This window comes from Salvelinus alpinus, chromosome 2 (assembly GCF_045679555.1).
Source record: "Salvelinus alpinus chromosome 2, SLU_Salpinus.1, whole genome shotgun sequence".
Classification (NCBI taxonomy): domain Eukaryota; kingdom Metazoa; phylum Chordata; class Actinopteri; order Salmoniformes; family Salmonidae; genus Salvelinus; species Salvelinus alpinus.
In genome coordinates, this window is record NC_092087.1 from 82041629 (window position 1) to 82059825 (window position 18197).

Here is an 18197-nt window from a genome sequence, read left to right on the forward strand (position 1 = left end):
ACCAGAGCGTCCATCAAAGTGAAGGGACATGGGCAGTCAGGAGACAGGTCAAAACTCCTGGATAATATCAACATAACTCAGTTAGCATGGGCCTACTCACACTTGGCACTGGACTCTGGAGAAACTTCAGACTGTGTGTGTCTGCCAGGGGGGTTATAACTAGAGTTTTGACCTGATGGATGTGCCAGAGACGTGAGGGATACCCACTACAGGTGTCTCCCTTAACAGAGAGAAGAAACAGTCTGGCAGGTAATGACTGAGAGTGGGAAAATACATTCTCTCCATAACCATTCTATTCTGGTTCTTGGTCTGACCTGGGTCAGTACAGCATGTCAAATAGGCCTAGGCCCTACTTACATGACCATGATTGAACCGGACTGTCTCTCCAGCTTTTAAAGGATTTTTTTGAGTTGCACATATCTCTGAATATGAAAATGTTTCCCCCACCAAAAAAAGATTACAAAAGTAGCTTTTTAGGCTACGGACTTCTGTGTCAATTTCTGGGAAGGTCTGGGAAAATGATGGGCTGCTGTCTATCAAGGATCAGGTGATTAGCACTGGAGGGAGGGATGCAGGGTAAGGAATGGAAGGGAGGGAGAGATCAGGGATACAGCAAGAAGGATGAAGAGAGGGAGGGAGGGAGGGAGGGAGGGATAAAGTGAGAGGGGGATGGAGATGTTGTGGGTGGAAGGAGGGAGGGATCAGGGATAGAGGGAGACTCAAAAGGATGGATGGAGAAAGAGATGCTCAGGGTGGATGGAGGGGGGAAAGGAGACAGATGGAGGGATAGAGGGAAAGATATTCCCGGGGCAGGTGTCTGTCTGATCCAGATTTACGTTGTAAACAGCATTCCGAAGTTTGATATTCTGTGGCATTGAGTTTGACATTCTGTGGATAAATCCCCTTAGAATGCTTCCCATTACAGGAACGCTGCTCCCATCTAACATTCCTGCCCGGCACAGACAGACAAGCCCTATATGGGCTGACCTAGAGAGACCAGCCCTCTCCGCGGTCCAACCACCGCTAGGAATGCACAAGCCAGCAATGCTCAGGAAGAGACATCGATCTGACCTGTCTGTCTATCAGTCTGTTAGTACCATGGATCCATCCCTTCATCCCTCCATCAGTACATGTCCCTATCACTCTATCAGTCTGTCCAGTGGATCCCTCCGCGTTCTAGGCCTAGATTACTCTATCATTCTATCAGTCTGATAGAAAGGATCCCTCCTCCTCTAGGGCTAAATGGGTCTATCAGTCTATCAATGGGACATCTCAGAGAGTGATATGTCTATTGCCAGGAATCTACAGACAGCAACCTCAGAAATAGCTCTCTCCTAAAGCAGTAGAAGCCCTTACAGAGTAGGATAAGTTCCCCCTAGTCATGGTCACTTTTGCATCTTTCTCCCTTAATGGTTCATGTTAGCAGGCCGTGTTGGGGGGACTTTAGCTCAGTTGGTCTTAGAACTGTGCTTAGAGAGCCTGTTGCACCATGGAACAACACTGTAAGCCCGTCAGACAGAGACAGGCAGACTCTGAACCATTCCAAGAGAGTTTATCTTTATTTACTGCTCTACACCAAACGTTAGGAGAAGAGATTTGAAACAAATGTGTTTCCACTGATCCCTACAGGGCCTGATCCAGTTGTGTTTTGAACCTGGGCCAAGCAGTCTGGTAGAGTTGCAGGGAGAAAGACTGCTCTAAGATCAGTTGAAGTATGTTTCTCTGAGGTTAATGGTTAAGATTTGGCAGAGTGAGACTGATCCAGAGTGGCATTATCTGATATTGAAAGGTCTGTAGATCCCCTATAAACAAGTCACCTTCACAGTAGATAAGCTGCGTAAGGTAGAGGCTGGAAACAAGGTAGCCAATGAGCAATGCTCAACATTGTTATCAGACATTACTACAGTGCACAATTAGTAACACCATCAACCATTGGCTAGGTGTAAGGAATAAGGATATGACACTGCAGTGACTGGCCATCCTAGATGCTTTTGTGATGAAGGCATCATGTCGAATCGGGATGACCGCCGTTTAACTCCGAGCTTTCTCTCCAGGCGAGACATCAGCACTCCGGGTAAGAGACGGAATACAGAAAGAAGCTCGGAATACACATTCATCTTCCGGTTAATCCTCTGGGAAAACATGGAGCATGAGAGGGCAAAGGGACTGACACATTCCTTCCACCTCCCACCCGGAGACAAGGATGAAGATGGAGAGAGAAAGAGGGAGGAGAATGAGGAGGAGGGATACAGTGATAGAACAATCCCCTTGGTATTTCTCTTGAAGATATGGTCTGGAATTTAAAGATGTCTCAGGTAGAGAGGAATGAGAAGAATCTGACAACAGTGTCACGTATGGAGAAAATAACTCATATAGGCCTATACAGACAATGGTGTATCATGCATATAGTATGAAACAAATGTATATGACACTTCATGTTTCGCATAGGGTATTTGGAAATGATCACTTTTAGCCCAGGAAGGCCATAGAGTCAGCTAGGTTTGATTGACAAATGTCTCGGCTGCTTGTTTGAATACCACAAGGCAAAAAGACACCAACCTTCAGATGACAATGTCTTTGAGTGTTGTCTGTGTCTGTGCTCCTTCTCAGTATAGAAAATTGGACACATGGTTTTCCGTAACCATGCTTACTCACATAATTTTTCCCTCTGGGTTGTAGGCTAAGTCACTGTCTATACCATGTACCATTCTGTAGCTGTGGGCATCTACACATTCCTGCACGGTCGACATGTTCAATCCCAAAGCCTCTCAAGTCTTCCTAATTCTGTCGTCACTGATTCCAGACAGTAACATAAATACATCAGATTGTATCTGATCGTACTTCTGATTTTCTGCCTTACTCTAGCTGTTACTGAGGTATTCTACCTCCCCTGGCCTGGTGCTACACTACATACAGTAGACCTACCATCACATCTTAGCTGTTACTGAGGTATTCTACCTCCCCTGGCCTAGTGCTACACTACATAGACCTACCATCACACCTTAGCTGTTACTGAGGTATTCTACCTCCCCTGGCCTGGTGCTACACTACATACAGTAGACCTACCACCACACCTTAGCTGTTACTGAGGTATTCTACCTCCCCTGGCCTGGTGCTACACTACATACAGTAGACCTACCACCACACCTTAGCTGTTACTGAGGTATTCTACCTCCCCTGGCCTGGTGCTACACTACATACAGTAGACCTACCATCACACCTTAGCTGTTACTGAGGTATTCTACCTCCCCTGGCCTGGTGCTACACTACATACAGTAGACCTACCATCACACCTTAGCTGTTACTGAGGTATTCTACCTCCCCTGGCCTGGTGCTACACTACATACAGTAGACCTACCATCATACCTTAGAAGCCCAATTCATTCCATTTCTGACATGGTGTCGTCCTAAAGTCAGTTTTCGGTAATGTGACCATTAGGGTTCTTACTAATTGCGTAGCGTGTATTTACCTCGCCTTAAATCACAGAAAGAACTTCTCCAGGTAGAGGAGGATGGAGAATCGTGGAGCGGAGACGACTGATGTAAAAAAACAGAATGTGTATAATGTGTAGGTTTTACAGGAGCTATGTTTAAACCTTAAACAGTCTGTCTCTCTCTTCAAATGATCAGTCATACGGTCACTGTTGATGATCAGGATGTTCACCTGGTGAGAAATGATCAGTCATACGGTCACTGTTGATGATCAGGATGTTCACCTGGTGAGAAATGATCAGTCATACGGTCACTGTTGATGATCAGGATGTTCACCTGGTGAGAAATGATCAGACATACGGTCACTGTTGATGTTCAGGATGTTCACCTGGTGAGAAATGATCAGTCATACGGTCACTGTTGATGATCAGGATGTTCACCTGGTGAGAAATGATCAGTCATACGGTCACTGTTGATGATCAGGATGTTCACCTGGTGAGAAATGATCAGTCATACGGTCACTGTTGATGATCAGGATGTTCACCTGGTGAGAAATGATCAGTCATACGGTCACTGTTGATGATCAGGATGTTCACCTGGTGAGAAATGATCAGTCATACGGTCACTGTTGATGATCAAGATGTTCACCTGGTGAGAAATGATCAGACATACGGTCACTGTTGATGATCAGGATGTTCACCTTGTGAGAAATGATCAGTCATACGGTCCGTGAGCGATTAAAGACGTCATTGAGAGTTTAGACAAGAGACTTGAACGCATATCCTCAAACATCATTGGCTTCACTTTCCCACCAGGAGGGTCAGTCACCAGTTAGATGTGGTTTGTGTCACAGTCATCACATGATGGTCAGCAGCATCAAAACATTATGAAAGCTCTTATCAGTCTGGAAGATTATTGTCTGAATTGGTCACTGAATAAACCCTCTGAATCAATGCAGTCTGACACACACACACACACACACACACACACACACACACACACACACACACACACACACACACACACACACACACACACACACACACACACACACACACACACACACACACACACACACACAAGCAGAGAGAGAGCTGAATTGGCAGGTGAGCTGCATCTCAATATCCCTCGTGGACACACACTTACACACACCCACACGTGCAAACACACACACACAAAAGAGAAGGAATGAAGGAATGATAGCTGATATCATCTTGATATAGTGTCATATTAGGCCTAGACTACATGCTTTCTTCCGCCCATGGGCTTATTTGGTTGTGATTGTGAAAAGACGGTTTGGGCGCCCAGTGTTTTTCCATGTTACAGATACTGACACACACACACACACACACACACACACACACACACACACACACACACACACACACACACACACACACACACACACACACACACACACACACACACACACACACACACACACACACACACACACACACACACACACACACACACACACACACAAGCAGAGAGCGAGAGCTCTATGGGTAGGTGTGTGTGTGTGTGTGTGTGTGTGTGTGTGTGTGTGTGTGTGTGTGTGTGTGTGTGTGTGTGTGTGTGTGTGTGTGTGTGTGTGTGTGTGTGTGTGTGTGTGTGTGTGTGTGAATATTAGAGGGCCAGATGGGCAGGGTTATGGGGCTATTCCATTGGCAATCTCAATCAAGCCCAGCTAAAGTATTTGAAATGATTTGGTCTGATAATGTGACCTGACAAGCCCACATTTCCAACCAAATCCCTGAATTTATGGAAGAAGTTACTGAAGATCTGGGAATGTCAGTCGCCAGTCTCGGAATGTCCATTAAAATGTCTCCTGTCATGTTTTTTTCTTCTTCTCTTTTTTAATTACGACCATCCCTTCCCTCTTTTATTTGAACTCTTTCTTTGCTGGCCTGAAAGAGACAGAAACACATTCTCGCTTTCTGCCTCATTTGAACATTGACCTGGCGGACTTTTGTCTTAACTGTCTATTTTTCTATGTCCTCAAGTCAATGTCCTTCCCCCAGGTCTTTTGTTTCTATTACACCCCCCCCTCTCTCTCTCTCCCTCTCTCTTTCTTCATCTGTTCAAGTGGTAGTTCTGCCTAGCATCAAATGCCAACCAACTCAACCTCTGACCAGCCTAGTCCGCCGTTCAACTTCAAAACAGCTTTAAGTTATTAGCCTCCAGATTTCATTTTCCCCATGAAGCAGCCTTTGCATCCATCGGAAAACACCTGGGCTGGGGCCCTCAGAACAAAATTTATACCTGTTAAATATAATCCCAATATGACACATTTCTTGGTCAAACACCCATCCAACAATCAAACCGCTAACCGTCAAAACTCAAGTGAGTCTACGGGCTTGGCGCTTTGGCGAGGAACGGGTTAGTGTACCCCCCCCCTCCGTTTCACCCCCCCTTCTTTTCCGAGGGATATATAATGGAGGTTGGGACTCTGTTGCATCTCAGCATCACTCGTGGACACTCATCCACTGTTCAATCGTTTACTTAGAGAGGAAGAGGGATCAACATAAGAGAAGAGGGGAGATATGAGGTCTCTACTGAAGCTGGTTGTTCTGCTGTTCTGTGTCCAGCGAGGAGAGGGACACTGGCTGCGCTCACTACTCGGTAAGGACGGATGGGGGTCACGACTCACGACCTTCGACATTAGAGATGGGACAGGATAGAATTTCTTCCTATTTTCATCAGTTTTGTACGGGGTTATATGTATCTAGATATTGTTGTGTACTTTGAGATTGGTTTACATCAGGATGATGTTTGACACTGGGACTTGAGTGACAAGGCATACACAGTCACTGGAGAATTTTGGGAGCATATTGTGTGATTTATTTTCTGAAGTTTTTCTGTAGGGTAGCACTGACTACCAGTCTACTGCAGTCTATAGTGTAATGATATCTGGTCCAAGCTGGTGTGTTGAGTGTTTTAATAACCCTCTCTCTTTATCTCCATCTTTCAGAGCAGCGAGGGCAAGCATCATCCCCCCCATCAGAGGAGAGGAGAGGTGGAGGAGAATCCAACAAAGGGAACGACAACAATAAGAACACAGGAGGTTCCGGATTCGGAGTAGAAGACCAAAGGGGTTCCGTCCCATCCCCAGCCCCAATCATCCCAATCCGGTCCCGCCGCTCTTCAACCCAATGTCGTCTCCGCTCCGTCCTCCTCCAGGTACGAGAGCTGGGTCTGGGCTACGACGCGGACGAGACCGTCCTCTTCAAGTACTGCAGCGGAGACTGTCCCCGTGTCCGCTCCAACCATGATCTGACCCTGACCAACCTGCTCCTGAGGGGGGCCCTGCCCGAGCAGAATGGAGAGCTGTGGCAGAATGGACCATGCTGCAGGCCCACCCACCACGAAGATCTAGCCTTTTTGGATAACGCCCATCGCTGGCACAAGGTGGAGAAGCTGTCGGCTGCAGGGTGTACATGTGTGGGTTAATGGGGAGGAGCTGGACATGAAGGGGGAGGGCCTGGGACTGAACATTCACTTTTGGGCCGTGGCCATTGGCTGTTCAGAATGCAATGGGAGAAGCAGAGGCTCAGGCTGTGCTGTAAACAAGGACATCCAGGAGGAAAGAGATTACAGATGTAGCTATTATTTGCTAGAAAGAAATGCATTTATTTGCGTATGTATATTTATATTTATTTAAAGTTGCTTTGGGGAGTTTTTTTTTAACCAATGACAAGAATGGATCTTATTTTGCTGCATAGATTAAATGAATAGTGGTTAACACTATGGTTGATTGTTGAGTAAAATTGTTACAATTCGAAAAAAGGTCCTCAGCAAACCAACAAGGTATTTATGTAAAATAAATTATTTATTTATTTGAGATGATTCCTGTATGATGCTACTTAATTTATTTTGTCCATGTGCCATGTTCATATGTACAACTCGTAATAAAGACAACCATATCTACATGTTTTATGACCAATGTTGGTGAGTGATATTACATTTTCCCTCATGGCTACTAAGAAATATATATTAGATCCTATGATTCATTTTGACAACAAGAAGGGTTTATTCAAAACTCATCATTTACAAAATATTTACAATGAATATAAAAAAAACATTATTGATAATGCTGGGACATCAGCAGTACTTTCATTGATTTATTCCATATTTTAGCCATGGAAGCAACGGCACGTCCCTTTTCAACCACACAACCATTTCCCTCAACCAAAATCCGATCCCTGACCCTGAGTCCAGAACAGACAGTTCATGTACAGTAGGGAACTCATCAGTTCTGACGATATCATGACTTGTCCTTTCTGTTATGTCCATCTAATGATGACTATGCTTTTTCCTGTTTAACAACCACCACGTCCTCCTCAGTTTCCTCTGGCTCCGCCCCCCACACCTGGACACGCCCCTCCATGGCTGTGAGGAGGCGGGTCTCCGAGGGATGGAAAGACAGCGATTGGACGACAGCCTTCCCGACTGGCAGCTTCAGCGTCAGAGAACCCTGAGAGAGAAACAAGAGATGTTCAAAAATCGAAAGAATCTAACACCAATAGGCACACATAGTAAGTTCTTGAATCTGCAGCTGTTGACATTCACAGATACTGCTGTGCTATTCCGTTTCAAATACGCATCCAGTTAGCAAAATCAACAAATCAAATCAATTAATTTTGAGGGGTAGTGGAGCCATCTATTAAATGAACTAATCATCCATCCCTCGTACCTCTACCAGGTCCCAGCAGTACACGTGTCCGTCCTCAGAGCAGCTCAGGACGTGAGTATCCTTACTGGACAGACAGCAGTCCAGCTTGTAGCCCTTCATCTTGTGTCCTGTGTACTCTCCCAGCATCTCCCCTGTGCTCTTGTCCAGTAGACGCACGGTGGAGTCCAGGCTGGAGGTCAGAGTGCACTGGGCGTCCGCACTGAAACACACACACGTGATGGGGCCTGGAACACAGAGACAAACACATAACAAATCAATGCGACTCAGGGTGGTTTAGGTACAGAAGTTAGTGATAGTTAGTACAACATCTAGTTGGTAAGACTAGATACTGACTGTTGATGAAGTCCACATGCAGCTGGCCCATCCGCAGGTCATACCGTCTCACTCTCCCATCCACTGACCTGGAGAAAGACATGAGATAGAAAAGATACTTAGAGGACTCTTCTATAAGAATGAAACTGAAATGAACAGAAAGGTTCAGACTTGGTACTGACCCAGTGAGCAGCTCGTGTTCAGAAACCTTCAGACTGCTGACACCATCTTGAGCCTCGTCCAGAATCTGGATGGGGTCAAATTTTCTGGACCTGGTGTCCCAGCAACGTACTGTACCATCTATGGAGCCTAGAGACCGACACGAGTACACGCACGCACGCGCACACACACACACACTTGAGATGGGTCCTGTTGTGGATGAGCAGGACAATGCTGAAGCCACAAACCTGGTTGTAGAGGTGACTGAGATGCACTTTGCTGAGGAAGACTCACCAGATAAAATGACTGTAGCTTCTTCATTGAACTGGACACAGTTGACTTTCTGCAAACAGAGGGACAGACCAGAGGCAGAGCCATATCCATGTAAATAAATGGCTCTAGTTAGAGGTTTTGTTGTTGTATTCTTTCCTGTCTCTATTCCTTCAACATAAACATCTCTTTCTATATTTTTTTCTGACCCACCTGACCTCTCCTACCCGCCTCTTTCCCCCTCCCCTCTTTCTCTAAAACTCTATCTCCATCTCTCGCTCTGTGACACAGGAAAATATAGTTGTATTGTTTTCTCTCACCCCAGCGTGACCCCTGAGTTTCCGGGTGACCTGTCCCGTGGCGACGTCCCAGAGGATCACCGTCTTGTCCGAGCTGCAGGAACACAGCTGGCTGTTGTCATAGGAACTAGGGAAGGAATCGATGGTAAGACACACACCATTACCTCAGATCATATTCCCCCAGGGCCCAGAGGCAGCAGGGAGACAGTGAAGGACAAAGCAGGCAGGTGGATAGAGGAAGACTACACAAGCAAGCATGTAGATTGATCACATAGAGAATGACCCGCAGAGGCAAGACTGACAGAGAGTAAAGGACACAGAAGGCAGATGGATGGATAGGGGAACATAAACAAGAATACTGAATGAGTAAAAAATGTGCTACTTCTTATCTATTAACTATACCGTATGTTTCCATTTCTAATGCATATCTCCTACTTCATATAGGGGAACATAGAGGCATTGGCTTCTGCATATAGGCTAGCTGTCACACTGAAAGAGAACACTTAGTGAAGTCCAGTGCTTCCCACTCAATCAGATCTAGGATCAGCGTTATTTAACCCAAATTTGGCCTTTACCAACACATTCTTCAATAAAGAGTTCCTCAATCAGCTGTCTGTATTGCTCGAGAGCAAGGGTCTCCATCAGGCAGATCTACCAGTAGCTCTCAGCCCACCTGTGAGTAGCTCGCCAATCAATTCTGAAAGTGCGTTCATTTTTTAAACGTGTTCCATCGCAAACGGTCATAAACATAAAGCTCCCATCGCAAACGGTCATAAACATAAAGCTCCCATCGCAAACGGTCATAAACATAAAGCTCCCATCGCAAACGGTCATAAACATAAAGCTCCCATCGCAAACGGTCATAAACATAAAGCTCCCATCGCAAACGGTCATAAACATAAAGATCCCGGCTACTATCCAATCAAAGCCACAGTGACATTATCCCACCCCCGGTTAGCCACTACTGGCTTCACAATCCAAACTTAGCACAATATCTGCCAATTAATTTCCAGCAATATTGCTGTCTGTTTAGTGCACGCGTTTGTCTATCACTCTGTTTGCAGGACAGTTAACAATGATGATAACTGTCTTGTGGGTAGACAGAAAGACTTTCCCAAAAAACTTTGTGCAAAGTAGGCTTACCTGACATAACTATATTATGAATATTTGTATCAATTGGGTGGCGATTGTTTTGCAAACCCTGCCATGACGTGCTGCAGCAGTAGTCTCAGCTGAAACATCACTCATCTGACACATTCCTCTCTACACTAAAACATTTAAATGAATAGATGCTTTTCTTCAGATGTGATTTAAGCACTGACATGGACTCAAAACATCAATTTTCAATGTTTCTCTTTGAATAATTGTAATATTGAGAGTTGTTTTAAAAATGATTTTAAGAGGTATATTGACATAAAACACATCTGTTGTACACCTAGGACCCGGGGAAGAGTTGCAGGTCTGGAGACCCTTGCTGTAGAGACACCAAATCATCACATTTTAGACCGTTTTAGAGACAAAAAAAAGTAAAATCAGATTTAAAAATGTACCTAACTCAGTGGAGATTAAAGGGATCTCCAGAGTAAGCCATGCCTGAGACCGGGTCTGGTAACTCGTACCTCTGCAGGTTAACAATTAAGTAACGTACCGCAGAAGTTTATGCAAGAGAGCTTTATAACCAAAAAGAGCGCAATGCATCAATCTACAAGACTTCAAAGAGGGCCAGCTTACTTTCTGATATAGGTTTGTGTAATAATACAGATACTGACCCATCAGCATCTAGCACTTCGTATCCATGGCCACTGTACGTCTTCAGTAGTGTCCCTCGACTTACACTCCACAACTTCAGAGACTTGTCACTGCCGCAAGACAGCAGGTAGTTACCATCAGCTGAGAAAGAGAGGGAGAGGGGTGGGGGAGAGAGAGACAGGGGGGAGAAATAGGTGGGTGGAGAGAAAATGAGAGGATGAAAAACACCCGAAACGCGTTATGTAGATATAGCCTCTCATGACATACACAAGCAGCTCCAAGTTGATCAACAGTCAATGCACCTGACGGTATGGGTGTTTGTTTGAGTTCTCACCATTGAATCGCACAGCTCTCACAGCACCTTGTTGGCAGTCTATGGTCCTGAGAAGGTTTTGGGGGAGCTGAGGGACCTCAGGTTTGGGCTGGGGAAACGACATTTCACACTTCTGCTTGTAGAAAGATAGATTGAAACATATAGCTATTATTTTTCTCCTGACTTGAGCATCAACTACGTTAACGTTAGTAGTGGAAAGAGCAAGTGCTATGGAAATAGCATCATGGAACTTGGATAGATATCTACCTGAAATACCTTGCTTGTTGGCTTTAGTTTGATGAGAGAGCAATCATTAACTGACTCATATTGATTTCTGTTAGCTAACAACAAACGAACAAGTACTTTTTTCCCCCCTACAGTTTATGCTCCACAACGTTCATATTTTTGCAAATGTGTAGTTTACTTCCTGTCTGTGATAATCGTTTCGTTCCGGGTAAAAGCATTTGTGTCAAAATAAAAGTCCGAACATTCTCACTCCGCATTGATAGAGTCCTTCGCGTCCTTTAAAGCATTTATTTTGAAATGCATCCATCGCACAGCGGAACTGATAGGCCCCGCCCCTTCATTCACCGAGCTAGCTGACGGGTCCCACTCCACACCGTTTTGACACTACATTTATCCTTAAAAATATCTCATCCAAGAAGGACATTATGTCCGCAAACAACATGTCAGGCCCACAAAGGGTAAACAAAATTATCCGGTGAGTACAATTGAGTAAATGTCGTTGGGTTTGCTCGCTAACATTGCTAACGAGGTAGCTACTTAGCTAAATCGCACGTCATCAGCACTATTCTAGTGCGATTATAGACTAGCTAACAAGCTAGCTAGCTAGAACGCCTGTCATTTAGTGAACTAACTCGATGTTGTAACACTGACGTATAGCTAAGTAAGGTAGCTATTTGCGTTATTTGTGGTAGGGTCATTCATATCTTGGTTGTTGTTGTTACAGATACAAGCCCCCCAGCACGGAAGCAAACCCCACCCTGGAAGACCCGACTCCAGACTACATGAACCTACTCGGCATGATCTTCAGCATGTGTGGCCTGATGCTGAAGGTGACCCAGAGACATCTGTTTATACCACATTGACACACACACAGACATTTGACCTTGCCCTTCCCCCATTCATCGTGTGTGTGTGTGTGTGTGTGTGTGTGTGTGTGTGTGTGTGTGTGTGTGTGTGTGTGTGTGTGTGTGTGTGTGTGTGTGTGTGTGTGTGTGTGTGTGTGTGTGTGTGTGTGTGTGTGTGTGTGTGTGTTCCCACCTACCCTCCCCATTTACGGGATTAAAGTCTACCACCTGGGGGGCAACGCCAGCCTTTCAACTGAGTGGTTTATCCTAGAAGGGTGTGTGTGCCCCCAAATCAACTGGAGCCAGTACTTTCTGTCACATATCCCTAATTGACTGTGTGTGGTGCTGGGTGATACACTGTTACACCCACCTAGGTAATGTGACGGTTGACTACTCTACTATTGGATGAATTGTCACTACGTCCGATAGTGGAGTTGATGAAAAGAGGAAAGTCCAGCACACCGGTAACCTTGACGCTACCAACTATTTAATGGCTCTTTTAATCAACACCTTTCCCTCTGACTGCTGCCACTGAAATCAGTCCTAAAATGTTATGTATGTAACCGGTGTCCCTGTGCTAGCATAGCAATGTATCTTCCTTTACTCTCCATGTCCTCTTACTGAGCTCGAACTAGTGATCCTCTGCTTCGCAAACACCTGTGACCGCCCGCTTGACAACATACTAGCCAGTTGCGCCATCGAAAAAGGCACATATACAGCAATGCTAATGGTGACATTTCAAGCAGTGGATTGAAATTGCAGTATGATCTTAACCTGTTACACGTAGGCACATTATCTTACACAATACATTAGTAACTGTCTGGCTATGCTGCAGCACTATAGCCTCATGCAGAAAAGCTGACACACACACAGCACATTATAAAGTATAGTATGTGGGTCATTTTGTAGTCCTGTGTTGTGTGTTTCAGTTAAAGTGGTGTGCGTGGATAGCAGTGTACTGCTCCTTCATCAGCTTCGCTAACTCACGCAGCTCAGAAGACACTAAACAGATGATGAGCAGCTTCATGTGAGTAGAACAAATATGTGTGTGCACCTCTCTCTCTCTGTGTGTACGTGCTCTGTCTCTTTTATCAAGTCTCATATTTCCAACCTACCCAGGGTCTGTATGCGACTAATGAGGGCAAGTGAAAGAGAAGTGTAAAAAGTGTCTGCTATTATGCCAAAATGCAGAGTTATCTATTATCTGTCTCATAATGGCTTACTGTTAATGTATTAACTATAATACCAGGACGCAGCAGGAAGTGAGTTTGGCAGCTCTTTTTCTGCCTGGGGTGTATTCCCTAGGAACCATGAGGAGGAGGGACTAACCTGAATGTGTCCAATAAAAAACACGTTTCATTGCAAAATGTTTTCCGTTGCAAAATGTTTTTCTACAAATTGCGCTAATGAATGCACTCCTGGCAATAAAACTGAAGACGCAGGAAGTTAGTTTGGCAACGCTCGGCTCCACCTGGCATTGTGACTTGAGATGGGCTCAGCTTTAATGTCCAAAAGCTTTTAACATTGACCTCCAGGTGTTGCATTTACCCATAACAATTTACTACAGCAGATAATACCACTCACTTTGTGGGAGCGTGTGTGTCTGTGTGCCATTTCTCCAGGGAAAGTAGTGTGTGTGGCTCTGCAGGTAAAGTAGAGAGTGCCAGTCCATCACCTAGATGAGTGTTTTATTAAAGATTGTCTCTATGCTCCTGGCTGGTAACACACTGTGTGGCTCTGCAGGTAAAGTAGAGAGTGTCAGGACATCAGTAGTAGATGCCTCCCAGTCCATCACCTAGATGAGTGTTTTATTAAAGATTGTCTCTATGCTCCTGGCTGGTAACACACTGTGTGGCTCTGCAGGTAAAGTAGAGAGTGTCAGGACATCAGTAGTAGATGCCTCCCAGTCCATCACCTAGATGAGTGTTTTTATTACAGATTGTCTCTATGCTCCTGGCTAGTAACACACTGTGTGGATCAGCCAAATGGTGTAGAAGTGTTATATGCAGCAAATGCCATATAGTCCTAATCACAATGGAAAAATATGAAGTTATATACTGATCCAAGGTCGGTTTGGTTTTTCTTTTATAGTGAAGGTTAAGATCTAAGGGATGGTAAGCTGATCCTAGATCTGTGGAAAAAAGGACAAAGTGTAACCACCGAACCTGAAGGCACTGAGGCTATATTAAAGATGCTTCTGCTGAGCAATCTCTTCAATATTTATTGCTAATTAATTTTTATTTTCTTCTCATCCTTTTTCCCCCTTCATTCTTTTCTTCTTTCGATCAGGCTGTCCATCTCAGCCGTGGTGATGTCATACCTCCAGAACCCCCAGCCCATGTCGCCACCGTGGTAACCAAGGACCAATGGCGGGGGGGCCTTGCAGGAGAGGGGCGGTTCCAGACTGAGAGTGGGAGACGGACTCCTGACTCGCCCACTGACCATCTGGGAGAGAGAGGGATGGATGGAGACAGAGAGAGAGAGGGGGGAAGGGAGAAAGATGGATGTATTGAGAGGAAACACAAAGGTGGACATGAGGCAAGATGACCAGGTGGTCCTGGTTATAACTGTTTACTCTCCAAAATCTCTCTCTTCCTGGAGATATCACACGTTTTCTATTGAATTGTCTGATTCACCCGCTGTAAGCTGAGCTCTGTTAGTTGGAAATAAAGATTGAATGTTTTCTAAAGTCACTGTATTTTGTTTGTCCTGTTACATGTGTGACGGGGGTCACTGTACCGTACCACCTTATCCCCCTGCAGCTCACACTGAGACCAGAACCGGGCCCCTGCCTCGCAAACACGCGTGACCACCCTCATGAAACACCTTTAGCCAGCTGGGCCACCGAAAAGGTACCAGTTGTATTGGTATTCCAAGCTGAGGAGTTTAACCAATTCAGGTCCGTTACACATGCGTGTTCTGATAACGTCTTGGATCATTAGGCCCAAACACCACTGCCTTCCAAAATCTGACGCAAGAGCTTACATTGAGCAACTGTTATGAAAGTGACTGTGTGCCTCTAGGCAGTCAGTAATGTGTACAATCTCACTCTGCAGCTCTGGGATTAGCTACCTCAGTCCTAAAAGGTCCCCCCACCACACTCACACACAGGACATAAACCTTCACTCAAGCCCTCAGTCTGTCCCTGTCTAATCACTAGGCACTGCTCTCCACCACACGCTCTCTCCCTCCAGACTGTGTGTGTGTCTGATGACAGAGCAGAGGGAGAGAAAGGCAGAGTGGGGAGTCAGCCGGATCTGAAGCTGATTCAGTGGACTTATAACTCACGTCCGACCAGCCTAAGGCAGATCAGCCCCAGCAGAGTGGGCACTTCGGTGTTCGGGACACGTGCCAGAGACAACCGGTTTCAACAAACTCCACTGAATTTTTCTCCTGATTTTGCACTGACTTGGTGGGGGGATAGAAATGTCAACTGGCACCTTTTTGGAAGGGAGTAAATGAGTTTTTCGGCTTTGGTAGTTTATTGCTGTTTTTCCCCTTGTTCCCATGTGTATCTGTTTTTGGAAGGTACCTTAACTAACTTTTTCTCTGACTTTCCAAATGTTGTATATTGTATCAGAAGTGAAAACCTAGTCAGTTGTCCAACTGAATTAAGTCTTCCCTATTTAACCCAACACCTCTGAATTAGAGAGGTGTGGGGGGCTGCCTTAACATTCACGGCTTACGGGGAACAGTGGGTTAACTGCCTCACTCAGGCGCAGAACAACAGATTTGTACCTTGTCAGCTCAGGGATTCGAGCCAGCAACCTTCCGGTAATTGGCCCAACGCTCTAACCACTAGCCTACCTGCTGCCCCGACAGAAGCAAGAGAGAGGATATTGAATTTGTTGCATCTGCAGTTATGGCCTCTTTTGATCAGTGGGGTGGGTGTATTCTTTGTGTTATTAAAATCTTGAATAGAACAGAAAGGCCCATGCTCCCAATTACCACTTGTGCTACTGCTGTAGGCCTATCTCATCTGCCTAATCTTGCCTGATTGGAGATGTGTTGGAAAACAATGATTGTTGTTTACCATTGACCACTAGAGGGCGGAGTTGCTTTACAAATTAGGTAACAATGAGCATCTCAAGGTCTGGTTTAATCCCAAATGGCATTCTATTCCCTATATAGTGCACCACTTTTGACCAGTCCAGTAGTGCACTATGTAAGGAATAGGGTGCCATTGGGGACAAATCCTTGATGAAAGAACTGGCTCACTTCAGTACTGCTCTCAGACAGTATGGATTAAATCACGCAAACTCCTAGCACATAACTCTCTTTTGTTGTCTCCACTCTTTTCTCTCTCTCCCTCACTCTCTCTCTTGTTGTCTCCACTCTTTTCCCCCACTCCCTCACTCTCTCTCTTTCTGTCTCCACTCTTTTCTCTCTCTCCCTCACTCTCTCTCTTGTTGTCTCCACTCTTTTCTCTCTCTCCCTCACTCTCTCTTGTTGTCTCCACTCTTTTCTCTCTCTCCTTCTCTCTCTCTTGTTGTCTCCACTCTTTTCTCTTTCTCCCTCTCTCTCTCTTGTTGTCTCCACTCTTTTCTCTTTCTCCCTCACTCTCTCTTGTTGTCTCCACTCTTTTCTCTCCCTCTCTCTCTGCTCTCTTTTCTCTCTCATTCTATCACTGTTTCTGCTCTCTCTCGCTCTCTGCTCTCTCTCTCTTTCTCTCGTTCTCTCTTGCAGTTTCTGCATTTTCTCTTTTTCTCTCTCGTTGTCTCTGTTTCCGCTTTTTCTTTCTTTCTCTCCCCTCCCTCTGTCTCTCTCATTCTCTCTCTTGCTGTCTCCCTCTTGCTGTTTCAGCTCTTTCTCTCTCTCTTAATCGCTGTCTCTCTGTTTCAGCTCTTTCTCTCTCCCTCTGTCTCCACTCTCATTCTCTCTCTCCCTATCACTGTTTCTGCTCTCTCTCTCTCTCTCTCTCTCTCTCTCTCTCTCTCTCGTACATTATAGAGTTCTACTGAAGGTGAAGGTGTAGTAACAGGTACATGCAATACCACCATTCTGCTTCACCTTCTTTTATCAAACCATACAATACTCTCTTTATCTCTCATTCTCTCCTCATCTCTCTCTTTGCTCCAAAGAGAGACTGATGAGTCAGACTGACACAGGGTTTGTCCCAAATAGCATCCTATTCCCTACACAGGGCACCACTGTTGACCAGGGCCCATAGGGGAATAGGGTGCCATTAGGGATGTGGCCACAGAGGAAGAATGAATGAAGGTGAATCGTGATATTTGTCTTAAATTGGTATTCTGGCACTCTTGGTCCCCCTAATGGATCCTATTGTGGGACACGGACCACTTACGTACATCATCTAAATAGGCCCGTAAACAACTGGTCGTGTGTGTCCGTGTGTCAGTTTGCCTGTGTGTGTCCGTGTGTATTAGTTTGCAAGTTTGTGTGTGTGTGTCCGTGTGTCAGAGGGCCCTTAAAGGGTGAGTGATTGGTGACAGGGCTGATGACGGTGAGAGCCTGACTCAGCGTCTTGCCGACACACACACACCCACTCTGCCGCTCCGCTCACTGCCAGCAGGGCAGCGATGTAACCTCCACTCTGGAAATTAGCTAGGTGGGCCACACACACACACTAGATGTAACGACAGACACACTCACATAAAACACACACTCTTTCCCTCTGCCCCTCTATTTATCCAATTGATCTTATCTTGCACTTGTCAAATAGAGTGATTCATATAGAGTGGTTCATGTAGAGTGATTCATATAGAGTGATTCATATAGAGTGGTTCATGTAGAGTGGTTCATATATAGTGGTTCATGTAGAGTGATTCATATAGAGTGATTCATATAGTGGTTCATATAGAGTGGTTCATGTAGAGTGATTCATATAGAGTGGTTCATATAGTGGTTCATGTAGA

At 45.3% G+C, this 18197-nt stretch overlaps 3 protein-coding genes across 6 annotated transcripts; 2 read left to right on the plus strand and 1 right to left on the minus strand.

The window, feature by feature from the left end:
- The first annotated feature begins 5978 nt into the window (after nt 1–5978).
- LOC139541405 (persephin-like) lies at nt 5979–6972 on the plus strand. The gene is made up of 2 exons (XM_071346021.1): nt 5979–6057; nt 6407–6972. Exons 1-2 carry the CDS (start codon nt 5979–5981, stop codon nt 6883–6885), a joined length of 558 nt encoding a protein of 185 aa, XP_071202122.1. The 3' UTR covers nt 6886–6972.
- Nucleotides 6973–7441: 469 nt separating this feature from the next.
- Nucleotides 7442–11729, minus strand: wdr83 (WD repeat domain containing 83). Of its 4 annotated transcripts, none has more exons than XM_071389571.1 (9): nt 11498–11729; nt 11252–11363; nt 10938–11058; nt 9190–9295; nt 8894–8942; nt 8623–8749; nt 8462–8529; nt 8129–8352; nt 7442–7909 (listed from the first exon to the last, which is right to left on the minus strand). In XM_071389571.1, the coding sequence occupies exons 2-9, from the start codon at nt 11352–11354 to the stop codon at nt 7739–7741; spliced, it is 969 nt and encodes a 322-aa protein (XP_071245672.1). In that variant the 5' UTR covers nt 11355–11363; nt 11498–11729; the 3' UTR covers nt 7442–7738. The 4 variants fall into 4 exon arrangements, with proteins under 4 accessions (XP_071245672.1, XP_071245674.1, XP_071245676.1 ...); XM_071389573.1 differs by having other exon boundaries at nt 11507–11648; XM_071389575.1 differs by having other exon boundaries at nt 11252–11366; nt 11507–11645.
- Nucleotides 11730–11734: 5 nt separating this feature from the next.
- Nucleotides 11735–15010, plus strand: wdr83os (WD repeat domain 83 opposite strand). Its single transcript, XM_071389576.1, has 4 exons — nt 11735–11951; nt 12201–12306; nt 13251–13348; nt 14611–15010. The coding sequence occupies exons 1-4, from the start codon at nt 11902–11904 to the stop codon at nt 14675–14677; spliced, it is 321 nt and encodes a 106-aa protein (XP_071245677.1). The 5' UTR covers nt 11735–11901; the 3' UTR covers nt 14678–15010.
- The last annotated feature ends 3187 nt before the right edge of the window (nt 15011–18197 follow it).